At 32.4% G+C, this 14,830-nt stretch overlaps 1 protein-coding gene across 6 annotated transcripts in view; it reads right to left on the bottom strand.

Moving 5' to 3' along the window:
- nuf (rab11 family-interacting protein nuf) overlaps positions 1-14,830 on the bottom strand; it is an 83,399-nt gene that overhangs the window by 7,692 nt on the left and 60,877 nt on the right. For 4 of the 6 annotated variants that reach the window (XM_088240489.1, XM_088240490.1, XM_088240491.1 and 1 more), the window contains 6 exons: positions 4,921-5,055; positions 4,232-4,384; positions 3,638-3,771; positions 2,252-2,454; positions 1,400-1,530; positions 37-78 (listed from right to left, as the gene is read on the bottom strand). In XM_088240489.1, the coding sequence (XP_088096615.1) occupies positions 37-78; positions 1,400-1,530; positions 2,252-2,454; positions 3,638-3,771; positions 4,232-4,384; positions 4,921-5,055 (798 nt within the window). The remainder of the gene's footprint in view (positions 1-36; positions 79-1,399; positions 1,531-2,251; positions 2,455-3,637; positions 3,772-4,231; positions 4,385-4,920; positions 5,056-14,830) is intronic. The other 2 variants (XM_088240492.1, XM_088240488.1) reach the window with 1 other exon arrangement.

The raw sequence follows: 14,830 nt of genomic DNA, 5'->3' as shown, positions 1-14,830 counted from the left end.
ATGCACATTCAAGTCACATTACACAATATTCCATACCTTATCAATTTGTGTGTCGTAATGATCTTGTGCAAACCCAAACTGCAAAACATAAGAACATAAAGCAAGCTGAGGATAAATCATTTCCAATGTGTATTAACAACAAATACACTTATTTAAGTACACACAAATATCAACCCCCATCACGGCATGAATGAGATTGTAATTATATAATATCTTATATCATCGACAATATTGAAGATTCGAAGATAGATAAAAAAAATACTGATTTTTTTTCCACTTTGGTCTAAGACGCCCAATTACACAATTGCGGTTTTCCAGAACAAGTTTTTTACGACTTTTAGGAAATGGTCTGAAAATTTAAATATTTGAGTAAATAATAAGAACTTGAGTATTTCTCTTTTTATAAATTAAAAAAAAAAACAATGTGCAAAAAGCTATAATCCCAGCCACTGTATTGGATGAAAGTATTTGATTCAATACAATTAAATTTGATAAAAATATTAGATTCAGATCAAAATAAATTATTCTTTGGAATATTCTAAAAACATATATGTAAAAATTGTAGATAAATTATTCAGATACAAAATAGCGGAGCTATGTATGCTTATTAAATTCTTGATAAAAATCAGCAGTTAATAATTTTGATGTAATGTATCAAACTTCTTGCTTAAATTTTTTTATAATTCAAATACATAATTAGACCGCTTATTAAATCAAATTTATGTATCCACTTTTCTGTTTCTCTAGCGAAGAAAAGGCGAAGTGCAATCTTTGCAAGGTCCTCACGTCACTAAGTCCTCTGACTTTTTCTGGGAACATTTTAATCACCTTGTGTTCGGTTAGTAAACAAGGGAAAATAACAAAACTTTGTGATAAATTGCCACGAAGGAAGGGGGTTGAAACAAGCATGTTTTTTTACCATAAAATAATCTGAAAAGCTGATTGTTATTTTATTGTTATTTTGAAAAGCGTTAACGTAATAATTTCTATGTTAAAAATAGACAAATATTTTTAATGTAATTGATGTTTAAAGCACTAATTTGTCCTAATACTATTTATGAATGCTAAGTGTTTATTGTATGACTAACATGCAATGTTCAAATCATATCTTAAAATTACAAGTACATGGCGAATGGGAATAAATGATGTTGATATTACATCAAAATGCATTAAAAAATGTATGTGCATAATTTTCTAAGGTGCTTAGATTTTCTATACTGTGTGAAATATAAATTTCACTACACAAAAATATACAAATTTATCTATAAACAAGCAGCACAAAATACAGAACAAAACTTGAAAATTAAAAAAATATATATTTCTCTACTTGGGCAAAAATATTTAAATGACTTTAATAAAAGTTTATTCAAATAAAAATAATTAAACATATTTATTATACCTGATCATTTGTCATCTCTGTAAGTTCAGCAGCTAAACTACTCTGAGGAGGTGGTCCAAGAAGAGATCGTCCTGTTTCTAATCCCCGAGTTAACATCTGGGCCTGCAATTCTTCGTGGGCCTCGGAAAGATCTGGTGAAAGTTAAAATAAATTCAATCGAATTTAAGTTTCTAATTTAATTGTTAAAATACTAATTTGTTACATAAATGCGACAGTCGGACATTTTAAATACTGAGTTTTGAGATAATAGCTGTGCTCATAATATTTCTTGTTTTGTATCATTATCTTTAGACATAAGTCTGTACTGATATATATTTTAATAAAAATAAGTAAAAAGGTGCTAATGACGCAATATAAAAAAGTTCAGTGGTTTTTTTATTTATTTTAATTTTATGCATCATATTACCATCGCTGTGATTTTTCAAAGCTTTGCAGTTTTGAAAATCCCTACTGAAACATCAACATTACACCGCCCCCAATGTCATAAGTTCTGGTCGGCAAGCATTTCTGACATTTAAAAGTTGAGCCCCGAACAATTTTAATTTGTACCCGCTAAACATCAAAACACGCTGAATGTCAAAAAACACGGCTAACCCAGGAACCGGAAATCAGGTGCCAGTTTCCACAACAACATAACAAAACAGTAATTTATTGGATTATTGCAAATACATGGTCACATGTCATAAACCTGTGACATTGCCAAGTAGTTAATTTTGATGAATTTTTTGTACATTTGGAGAAAGTTGGCGCGGCACAATTAAAAGCTCTAATTTTTACCATGCGTAAGAAAACATTTTTATGCCCATTTTCCTATGACACTGAACTTCCTCATTTGATCCTCTTCGTATTTACCTTTGTTCTCCTGGCGCAGCCGGTTGAGGTCCTGATGCAACTCCTCCAACCTGAGCAAGTGGGGATTTCCCCACTCTCCCGCCCCCGCCCCTGTCCCGTCCAGCTGGTCAGCCCCGTGAGCCGCCAGCTCAGCTCGACTTCTCTCCAACTCCCTCTGCAGCTCAGTCACCAATGCCGAGGACTTTTCGTGGGAATCTTTCTCTCTGGAAAAAAAAAAATAGTTGCGATGAAACCACTGTATACATTCCGTGTGAGTGCGATGCACTTGTAAAAAAAACCTCGGGAGGACATTGGTTGAATACCGAGAGTATTTCAAAGCATTCGGAGCGAATAATGAAAGGATTTCAAAGCATTTGGCTCCATTTCAACAGTGATATAACTCCTAAGAGTGGTTGTGGTCCAGTGAAAGTGTAGCAGACTCTGCATCGGGAGGTCTAAGTAATTGACAGTTAAATCATATTACTTATGTTGGAATGACGTAAAGTGGTGTTTCACACTTTTAAACTCAAATATCAGTAAACTAGCAATTTTAACTTAATGCTTTTTCAACAATGTTTGAGTATGTCCAAATGCTTGCAGACTGGCTGGATTTCCTCCCTAGGGAGTTATTCATTTTTAAATTTATTGCAACAGAGAAGGAAAACATTTTTGAGAAGGGAGTATGAAAGTATGTTCAGCAGGATGAATCTCACCCACGTGATAAAGGTTTCAGCTCTTTTACTTCACAAAAGTCAACAGATGTAAGAGTAGAGGAAATGTGGATGTTCAAACATGGGCAGAATGGTGAATGTTACACTGTGTGTAAAGTGGCCACTTAAACCAGCCAATGACAGGTCATAAGCCCTGTAAATGCCTAGACTTCCATATTCCCTTCTCAAAAATGTTTTCCCTCTCTGTTGAAATAAATTTTAATGCTTTTTCACAGAATGCCCACAAATTAATAGCTGGGCTAGAGAGTTAGGCTTGAATATTCATAAAAAGGGGACTCCTCATAATAGATGCATAGAATGCAGTGATGATAAGAGCTTATAAGGTTTCGAATCTCATCACCAAATAATAAAAAATAATATTACTATGCTGGTCTCCATTAAAAAATAAAGAATCAATTCGCAAATAAAGTTTAAGTGCAAGAATACCAAATGAATTGGCAGAGTTACGATGTAGAGTTAACAGAACACAGTGATCAACATTATAAATTGCTTGATGATAATAATTATTATCAGAAACAACACTTAAAAGAATGAATTAAATTACATGATTATATATATAGAGACATCGAAGTTTTAAAAAAGCATATTTTACAAATTCATTAGCTCAATATATTATCTGACATAATAACAGTTTGATTGTTTCTTGTTTTTGGATACAAAAAGTAATGTAACATACTTTCTATGTGCTTCCCTTGATTGCTGCAGAAGTAAGGTAAGATTAGCAACAGAATCCTGGGCATCGTGTAGCCTCTGAGCTTCTGCATCAGCTCCGAGTTTTAGACCTTCAGAAACTCCTCGAAGGCGCCCAGCCTGAAATAATAACAGGATTTAAAGTATATCTTAGTAGTTTTATATCTTTAAACTCCACTGCCATTTACAGAAATGCCAAATTTACAGTACAACATCATATCTATTGAATTTGTGGCAACATAACATCTATGAAATTTCAAAATGCAAGTTTCCTTTTCTAATTTAACTCTTAAACGACTGCCAAAAAATCCCTCTGGAGACGGTGCTGTAACGTCGTGTTACATTGAGCAAAATAAAAGTGATTTGAAATACAGATATTTAAAAACAAAATTCTCATAATATATACTATTTAATAATCTGTTTTTCACAAAATTTATAAAAATAATCATATGATTAATTTAAGCATGTTATGGGAAATACGACTCCGTTATTTAAAAAAATAAGAGGATATTTCAAGCCTTGTATTCTATGTAGACTCGTGTGACATCGAGGGATAAACAAAACTGATTAATGGACTCACCTCCTGCTTAAGATGGCCGGTTTCTGACTCCGCATGAGCGAGCCTGATGTTGAGAGCCTCAAGTTGAGAGTCCCGGTCCCGTTCCACTCTAGCAATAGACTCTCGACATCTCCTCTGCTCCTCGGCTATTCGCTCGTCACATCTCACTTCAATCTAGAAAGGAAAATACTTTACTGTAGGCACCTATAGAATGGTTGATTGAAAAACGGCCGACTGACAGTTCACTTACAGATGTGCTGATTCCCAAATCAAATCAACAAATGTAAATAAATAACATTTTAATTTTGGGACCATTTTAACGAGTTGTAAATAACTCACTATAAGAACATACATACATAGTTACATCTACGACGTGATAAAAACAAAAAAAATGTTTTTATTATTTTGATAAATTTGAGTCCAGGGGATAAAAAATTACTGTTGTGTGTGAAATAAAACCAGAAAAATAAATACAATTTTTTTGCTCGATAGCTACTCTCAGGTAAAAACCCTGAAAAATAAAATCGAGTAGGGATAAATCCACCTCGTTGAGTATAGTAGTTGGCGCATTCGCCCAGCATGTTCGAGGTCCTGGGTTTTCCAAAAGGATAGATGTAAAATAATTGTATTAAAGGTGGTTTGCAAACTTTTTTTTTACATTACTATCAACCAGGTGAATGTTTGTAATTAATTTGCAGAAGCAAACCTACATCTCTGAGCTGTTCTTCTAGGATATGCACTCTCGCCTGCAGCACGGCATTTTCAGACTTGGCGCGGGAGTAGCGATCGTCCGTGGAGCTCTGAGTATCCGCCAACACCGTCACCTGCTGCTGGAGTAATTGGACCTATAAAAAAAACAAACATCATATCAATTATGATACACCAAGAGGATTAATAAAATGAAAAAGCTCTTCAGACAAAATTAATCTGAAAACTCACTCAACTTCATCGATAATAACTTTGGGTCTTTACTTGCAAAAATCAACAGAATTGACAAAATTTGAAATATGTAAATATATTTTCAAAAAAGCGGAATGTTGTATTTTGTGTGCATTAAATCATCTAAAACAGCCAACGGCAGATCATAAGCCCTGCCAATGCCTAGACATTCACATAATCACATTAATTTCCAAAGTTTTCATTTCTGTTAATTTTTCTGTCAAAACCAATAGTTAACAATAAATTATTTATAGTTATGCAATTTACATTTTAAAATTCTAATTTTTCACTGTTCATATTCGTCATAATAATAATATTAAAGGTCACTTATGTAAACACCTATATACCTTTTAATCCACAAATTTAGAAGAATTTTACGTTTCAGTAGTTAAATTCATGAAATCTGTATGTATTAAATATTTTTTTGTACAAAACTCATTATGAATATTCAAGGGATGTATAAATACAATCTAGACCCCGACACTGAGATTCAATGCAGAATAGATGCAGCCCTAACAGTATTTAACGAAATGAAAAATCAACATAATATAAACAACAAAAATGGCTAGATGCCAAATATATGGTCAGTCTTACTCCGTACAGTGTAAAGACACGGAAGAGTTAATATTACAAACCGCTTTGAAGCGTTCGAATTGTAGATCCACCGAAGATTATCAAGAATATTTTCAAATTTGGTGAGGTATAAACGCTTATTGGATTCAATTACATATTTGTTGTGCCCTATTATGATTTGTGGCATACATTTCTTTTTTATTGTTATTTTTATTTTTGTGTTTCTGATTCTATAAAGTATTTGTGATGGTAATATACTTATGTGTCTGTGTCAACTAATTGCTCGCCCCAACTCAACACAGAACTTTTAGTCCCATGGAGTTGGGACTTATGTCTCAAATAATGTGTAATAAACTGTCTTTAAGTGAATATTATTATTATAATATATATATTTTAAATATGTGTGATGCGTTTCGTCTTGTTAGGACATTATCGAACCAAGTTTGCTAATCTCATAACAAGAGGAAACGCGTCACATAAAATAAAAAAATAATAAAAGAGTAGAATGAAATCCAATAAAAGCGTTTTATTTTGGATACCTTACCAAATTTTAATACGGAATTCTACCAATTATCTGCATACACAATAAATAACAATATCTTCGACCGATATGATAACCAACAATGAATTACGGAAGAGCCAATACAAATAGAGAACTGTTTACCTACTGTTTACTTTATTTTTTTAAAGTATCCACCAGCCCTAATTTTATCGTGCCGTGTGGATTGGGACGATACATGTGAAATTTTGGTTATGTGTTGAGAGGTGATAAATATGTCATACTTCAGCTTGTCATGAAGAAGAAGATCGAGGGACGTAGAGGGATTAAAAGAAAATAGCTTTCCCGGCTTTGAAAAATCCGAGAATGGACTAGGATTAGAGGAGCTGTTCCGCACTACTCAGGACGTCAGGACAGGGAAGCTTTCTCCCAAGTGGTCGTCAACGTCGGGAGGACTCACATCAAACAGAAGGCGACTCAACTACTCATAAATGAGTAGATTTACGTTTTGACCCATTAGTTTCTTTGTAGACATCGCTCAGTACGCAACTCCTGATTTGAATTCAACTATGCCGTGTTGTGTCCTTTTAAAGTGTAGAAATACTGCTAGGATCTTAAAGAAACAGGATGGTATCACATTTCATTTGTAATTAGCAAATGAATGTTTATGTAGCAAATGCATTACTTAAAAATTAAATTATTTTTCCATCTGTCAGATTGTCGAAGAAACAAAATGGAAATTTCGTTAGTGTTGCCAGGGGAGTAATGTTTTTTACCCTAATTTGCTCATCTAATGAAAGAATTGATGAAAATCAGACCTCAGATTAAACAACGCCGTGGGGGACATTTGAACGACATTATCTTTAAAACAACAAATATTATTTAACACGATTTAAAAATATCTATTTTATGTCAAATAAAAATTGTTTTATATTTTAAGTTCAAAGTTCATTAATTCAATTACTCTTATTAAATGACCTTTTACTTATCTACTATGTTGTGTCAATCAATGTTTCCGCGTGCATAATAAAATTTTAGTGAAATTAACAGATTACTTTTTTTTTACTACATTTGTGTTATGATTTTTTTTTCCTCATCAAGCAACATTACCCGGCGACTTCGCGAATGCACGCGGCGAAAGTAAGGCGGAGTGGGGGAATTATTGGACACAGTCCGATGTATTTAAATATGATTCTACGCTCCTTCTAGACTATTCTTTATTCTACGAATACACATTATGATATATAGTTAGAGAGGAAGAGTCTAAAGCTAGTAATCCCAGTGTGGAAAAGATCCACCTCTCTCGGTAGGCTGTTCAACAGACCAATCATTCTCCCCACAGGCATCATTAACGGTAAATTTGTCCCGCATTTAGGATGAACAAATCGCACCTTTAGGATGAAAACGACTCAACTCAAAAAATCTTCTTTTTTGGAAGATGCAGAAGAAGAATTTAAATTGTGACACCTTCGTATTCTTTCGTCGATTGTTTCGTATTTTTGGAAGTAAGCACCAAATTTTGAGTTAAAAATTATACCGAAGGCTTTCAGCTTTGAATCTATGAAAAAAAAATTGTAATAAAAATATGTTTAAAAAAGACTAGTAATAAGTTTAATTTAATGAGTTATTAGATTGAATAAAAACAAACAAAAGCTCTATGATAAATAAGATAATGGCATAATTTTTATTAGGTCAGATCAGGTCACCAAACACATGTTTTTATTTATTAACGAAATGACATAAACGTAAATAAGTCACTAAGATTATCGATAATTTAAATAATAAAAATGCATTAACTTAAATAAGTCAGTAAGATTATCGGTAAGTCGGAACGAAACAATTACAATGCTAAATTGGTCGTTTTAATATTTGAAAAAAATAAAGTAAACATGCCATTTGTATCAGACTGAAATCGACTCAACCGACTTTCGGTCACGATATGTTTGTCTGCGTTGCGTCCTTCACACAGAGCAATGTAAACACAACACTTATTGCGTCGCTTCCGTACTGACACGGAATTTAAATTCTCTGAGTAATAAAGTTTTGTCCTATTCCCACCCGAATTTTGCGTTTTTTTTAATGCAGAAAGATGGATAATGTTCATAGAAGTAGTTTTATGATCTTAACTCATTTTATACATTTTTAGAGTTAAGTCATTTTCGTCCAAAAGGTGCGAAAGTGTCTTATGGATTTTAATATACAAATTTCTCAAATTAATAAAGGTACCGATTGCCTACAAATATTCTCATCATCCTCAAATATCGCCAGTTGCTACCAGATATTATGTTCACGTTTACTCAAATGTGATACTATAAATACATACTTAGCAATTTTACACAAATAAAATATGTAGTTTTAATATTTAACGAGGAAAATCAAAGTTAGTGCTTCAAATATTAATTTGATTTTAAAATTATATACGTAAAGGTTAGTTTGGTAAAGATGCAAGAAAAATGTTTTGTAAATTGCTGTTTGTCGGATTAAAGTAGTTAAATTTCTACAATGAAACAGGTTTACCTAGTGAGACAGCTAATTACAAATTAAAAAAACAAATTGCTACAAATTAAGTAGTCAATAAAGAAAAAAAAACTAGATTGACAATTCATATTATGTTATTTTCTTAACAGTAAACTTGTGCTGAAAACTTTCACTGTATCACACTGCGAAGACTTTTTGCAATACTCTTACGTACTGACTTTGGTAACTTTCAAATAATTATTTTGCCGTGGCTATGTATTTTGGATTTGATAGAAAATATCAATAATTTGTCAATAAGACAAATAATCATAATCCGTAATTCAAAAATCGATCAAATTATCTATTATTATACTATATATGTATATTATTGATATGGATTGTAATACACAGGAGTCATCATCATGTCCCTATCTGCACCCTGTGGTGCATTGGGCACTGCATTGGTACACCAAATGTGGCATATTACAGTAAAACTACAAGTATCCGGATTAATGAGTGCCAGACGTTATCGGATATGCAGAAATCCGGATAATTTTACTAACCATTAAATTAAGGCAAGTTTTGAGAGTAAACGCAAAATTTAGTCTCCGGTAACTTTTTTATTGCTTTTGAAATAATAAAGCGAATTAGGGTTACATTCAAAACTAACTTTAACATATCCACCAAAGTTAATTGCTTCGACAAATAAATTTATTTACGAGATTAAATTTGATTATTATAACATCTCTATTTTTTATTTCCTGATAACGATCCAGATATTTGGCAATCCGGATGGCTGGAGTTAGGATAAATAAATTTCTATTGTATATTGATCATCTGCGGCATGGCGGAAAGGTGATCGTTTTACACTTCGGGTGCCAGTCAAGGAACAATAAAATATTGCAGCGTAAAAACATCTTTAAAATAAAAATTTCATGTCCACTTTCCGGGAATCTAACCCAGGACCTCAAGAATGGTAACCGATGTGATTTTCTTCAACTTTACTCATGTAAAAACGCCCCCATGGGCGGTTTAAAAAGTTTTTTGACGCTTTATGTCATAACTTAATAAGTACAGAAGTATATCCTTAGATACTTGGATCAGTTATAATTATTACAACCAGAATTAACTTCTTAAAAAAAAGAGAATACAATTCTATAAAAAAGGGTTTCAACTAAAATACTTCAATAAATATATTTTTTAAAGTATTACCGAAGGCATAATTTTACGTAGAAATAAAGAAAAATGTCACAAAAATGAATGTGATTTAAAATGCTTCTATTTCTTTTAAAAAACAAAAAAATAAGATTTTGGTTCGGCCACTTTCATGTTCATTTTATTATCTTTAAGTTATTACAAAAAAAATCAATACTTAGTTTTTATATGAGAACCCAGATACCTATGTTTAGTCAAAAAATTTACATGACGTAATCTGCCGGTCTAAAAGTAATTATATTTTAATCACATAAAACTTTTAAGTATATATTTTAATAGAAATACCATAGAATTAAAAATAGTCCAGAAACCACATACGCACATCAAACAGAAGGCGACTCAACTACTCATAAATGAATAGATTTACGTTTTGACCAATTAGTTTCATTGTAGACGTCGCTCAGTACGCAACTCCTGATTTGAATCCAACTATGGCGTGTTGTGTTCTTTTAAAGTTTATAAATACTGCTAGGATCTTAAAGAAATGGGGTGCAATCACATTTCATCTGTAATTTGCAAATGAATGTGTATATAACAAATGCATTACTTAAAAATTGAATTATTTTTCCATCTGTTAGATTGTCAAAGAAACAAAATGGAAATTTCGTTAGTGTTGCCAGGGTAGATTTTTTTTTACCCTACTTTGCTCATCTAATAAAAGAACTAATGAAAATTAGACTTTGGATTGAACAACGCCGTGTCAAATAAAACTGGTTTGATATTTCAAGTTCAAAGTTAATTAATTCAATTACTCTTATTAAATGACCCTTTACTTATCTACTCTGTTGTGTTAATCAATGTTTCCGCAAGCACAATAAAATTTTAGAGAAATTAACAGATTACTTTTATTTTTACCTTACGTGTTATGATTTTTTTCCCATCAAGCAACATTACCCGGTGACTTCACGAATACGCGCGGCGAAAGAAAGCCGGAGTGGGGGAATTATTGGACACAGTCCGATATATTCAAATATGATTCTACGCTCCTTCTGGACTATTCTTAATTCTATGAGAAATACATTTAAAAATTATAGTTTTTATCTAATTCACGTTTTTTTATTTTTTTATTATTGCGCGATAAAAAAAAACCTTCCGTTTTAAAATGGCAAAATCGTATGATTTCCGTATTTTGCGTGCGTTTTACCAGACTACAGCCTTAAAGTATCTTCGTCGGTAACCTAGAATTGAACATGCTTAAAAGAAAAAAGTGTATGCATATTCTACTTTTCATGCAGAAAACTTAAATTTACTTTGTAGATAAATGTTAACTTCCCATTGTAATCGGGGCCCTGGAATATAAAGCTTTTATAAAACCTTTTCAAGATCAAATATAAAAGAAAGTCAATGTCGCATTGTTCGCACATCCGTCGTTGTTCTACGATCACGGCGAAATGTTTTTTTCAGCCTCTTCCAATAGTTCTACATTATCTCTGCCTCTTCCCACAGCTTGACAATGTTGGTTAAAGCCTAATCACTTGTATTTAAAAAAATGAAATGCGGTCGAAACTAATAAACCGTGCTGATTATAATTACAATATTATGTTTGCTTACCAGCCGATCACGCCAGGAAATGGTTTGAATCTTAATAGATTTAGCAGGAAAACGCAACACACGCTGAAACCGAAAATTATTCAACACGCGCATTACTTTGACGGATAGAACGGCAAAATACGTTATTACTGTGGTTACCGCACTAAACACAATCCACTGACAGACAAATACACGCCCGTCCATTTCACTTCGACAAAATAAAAACCTACCGACTTGTTTGCGATTGAAACATGAAACAATAATGTTATTATTTGATTATATATATAACATTATAAATGATAAATACGCACAAATGTATAGTCCGTTTGTTTGAATTGTTTTGTCAATAAAAATAATAAGGATGCACTATGGCCATAAACGTTTTTCTTATCATTACTATTAGGTACTTTCGGTCAGTTTTAATTCGAATGCAATCCAATTTAAAGTTTTTTTTCAATTTGCGATGTAATTATTAATTACTATGGAAAAATTCGCACGGCACAATTCATAAATATCGAGGCTTAACTGACAGAATTCATAGTCATTAAAACAAGTTCCGAGATAATCGCATTAAACCTGTTTTATTCTTTCAATGCATTATTTCTCCCACAATTTTCTTTAATTTTTTTAAAGCTTTGAAATAGTAATCTTTATTCTAGGCATAGCATAAAATTTGAAATCAACAGCTTGAGCCTATATTAAAAAATATTTGAATAAAGACTGTTGACTTAATGCATTCTGTCAGTTAAGCCTCGATATGTAGTATAAAGATTATTTGAATCGTCTAATTTAACAGGAGAAAGAAAAAAAATACTTCTAAAACAAAATGTATAATACGAATTGATATTTCATTTTCATAGTATCAAAACTATAAAAATAAAACTAGTTTGACTTGCATGGACTTCATTTCGTCGGGATCGTAGAACAACGACGCATGTGATTTTTTTTAACTTTACGCGACAACGGTTAATTTTTTTTTACACTTTATGTCACAATTTGATAAGTACAAAAGTATACCATTTGCTACTTGGGTTGGTTATATTTATATTTTTTCTTTCAAACCTGGAAAAAAGCCTTTATACATTGAGATATATAACTAGAGTAAGCATGAGCGTTCGATATATGGTCCCTCAACCTGCGGCCGATTGGCATATGTTTGATAAAACGGACTTTAGTCTGTTGCGAGCAGTCCCCGGCTACTGTTGAGCTTTTGTCTCCTCCTAATTACTAAAATACTTATATGTACGCTAAGATACTGCACAAACCGACCTAGAAAAGCGAAGGTATAACCTTTCACAGGTAAGTAATGTTCTTATCTTAATCAATACTTGTTTTAAACAGCTATTTTAATGACAAAAAACGTATTATTATTATGTTACCAATTCGTGAGTTATCTCCTGTCTCTGCCTTGCTCAATTATTCGGGCGTACAGTGAAACGACAAACAAAGGTAACGCGTATGCGGAAGGGAGCGACATATTGAATAGAAGTTACAGTAGACCGATATAAACAGTCCGTGCTTTTTACTGTACTACGTGTTTTGCTTGCCAAAGTTGACGTGATATGACGTGACGACACTTGTTTCCTACGCTGGTCATTCCTTTTCCTTTAAGGGCGACTTTTTAGCTCAAATTTGTATGGAGTTTCATGTCTATATATTATATCTCAATGCCTTTATATAACATTTTCAATATAAAATATGAAAGAAAGCCAATGTCGCATATTTCGTTTTTTCTAGATGGAATTCGAAAATTGCCTGAGAGGTGGAAAAAAGTAGTAGCCAGCGATGGACAATATTTATACTGATTAATCTGTTCTGAAATAAATGCATTTCTGACCACAAAAAAACGGACCGAACTAATTTGTACTCCAAATATAATTTCGAAAACAATTATTATAAAAACGCATTTATACATTTTTCAACAAATGCTCTTTGTCACAAACACAAAAAAAAACAGTTCAATGGCTCTGCTGTATATTTATTAAATTTGTGGCTAAAGAGGCGTAGACAGCAAATGAAATATTTCGTTGTTCCACCGCAGATAATATGGCGAATGGCGATGTGAAAAGTGAGGCTGTACATTAACAAGCAATTTGGATTGTCAGTATGGTATAAAATGAGAAAATCAACAAAACAATAACACAGCGAGCTGCCACGCAAACCAAAATAATTACTTATTGTAGTAATATCATCAAAACAATTTCTTAAACGTGGATTCTACATTGAAATACTGAGAAAAAATAAACTTTCTTTGATACGATTATTTCTTAATTAAAAAATAATAAACGCCTTTAAAATGGGATTTAAATAATGTAGTTACTTAGGTACTGCGCGAAAATCCACAGGTATACTTTCTGTTCGAAGTACATTATCAGAAAAATGTTTTATAAATATTACGATAGTACAAAATTTGATACATTGGTTCGAAGTTGAGTTAGCATACGCATGAATTTCAAGTTGGGACAAACAAGAAAATAAATCATTTGTGTTTACGTACTCCAAGATCTTATTTTAATGCATGTAAAAATAACGTGAGAATTCACTGAAAATAGTACCTACCTATAAAAGTCACAAGATGCAGGAATTGAATAAATTTGAAGATTAGCAGATACGACGCAATGCCAGACCAGCATCGATTTCCAACTTATTTTATGTCATCAACTAGTCACTAGATAGGCACCTACTATCTATCTGTTACGGACTGAAGCGGTTATAATCGGGTACGAAAGTAACAAACAGTACCTGGCTACCAACAGAAAGCAAGAAAGCCGCCGCAGCGCACCGTAAATAAAAATAAAAAGGCAGTGTTCTAAATCCAAACGGCTATTCTCATTGCTGACATAATTTCGCCGGCGCCAATACGATTCATTTCCCGTGACCTTGGGAGACAAGTTTTCAATTTGAATTTGAAATAAAAAGTATCTACCCGGAACAAGTTTTAGAACGAAAATCTATTTTTTTCTATCTCGCCTGCATTTGTTTCACTGGAAATTTAATGTTTACTTTGATTTTTTTCTCCCTTTGCATTAGAAAAGTCTAAAGATACGTTTATATTTAATTTATTTCTTGTAACACGGTCTCACACCATTAAATAATTAACTTTACTATTTTTCGTAATTCTTTTCGTATAAAATTATAAATAATAAAACATACGTTACTCGTGTGTCCCGTTATTAAATAAAAAACATTTTTGTATGCTAGTATAATTTTCCGATTAAAAGGCATGCGCTAGATGCGTCAGAAAATGGTGATCGCGTTATCGCAAAACGGGGAACGAACCTAGGACATCTGAATTAGAATCAGCGGGTATTTTTGATGAGTTTTTTAAATCAACAGGAAATTTGATTAATGGAACGCGGAATTTTAGATCTTTTTTTAAAAATGATTAGGTACTTCTTTACTATCCA

This window comes from Micrasema longulum, unplaced genomic scaffold, assembly GCF_059751315.1.
Source record: "Micrasema longulum isolate JH-2025_06_02 unplaced genomic scaffold, ASM5975131v1 h1tg002470l, whole genome shotgun sequence".
Taxonomy (NCBI): Eukaryota; Metazoa; Arthropoda; class Insecta; order Trichoptera; family Brachycentridae; genus Micrasema; species Micrasema longulum.
This window is presented reverse-complemented; position numbering and strand designations above follow the sequence as displayed.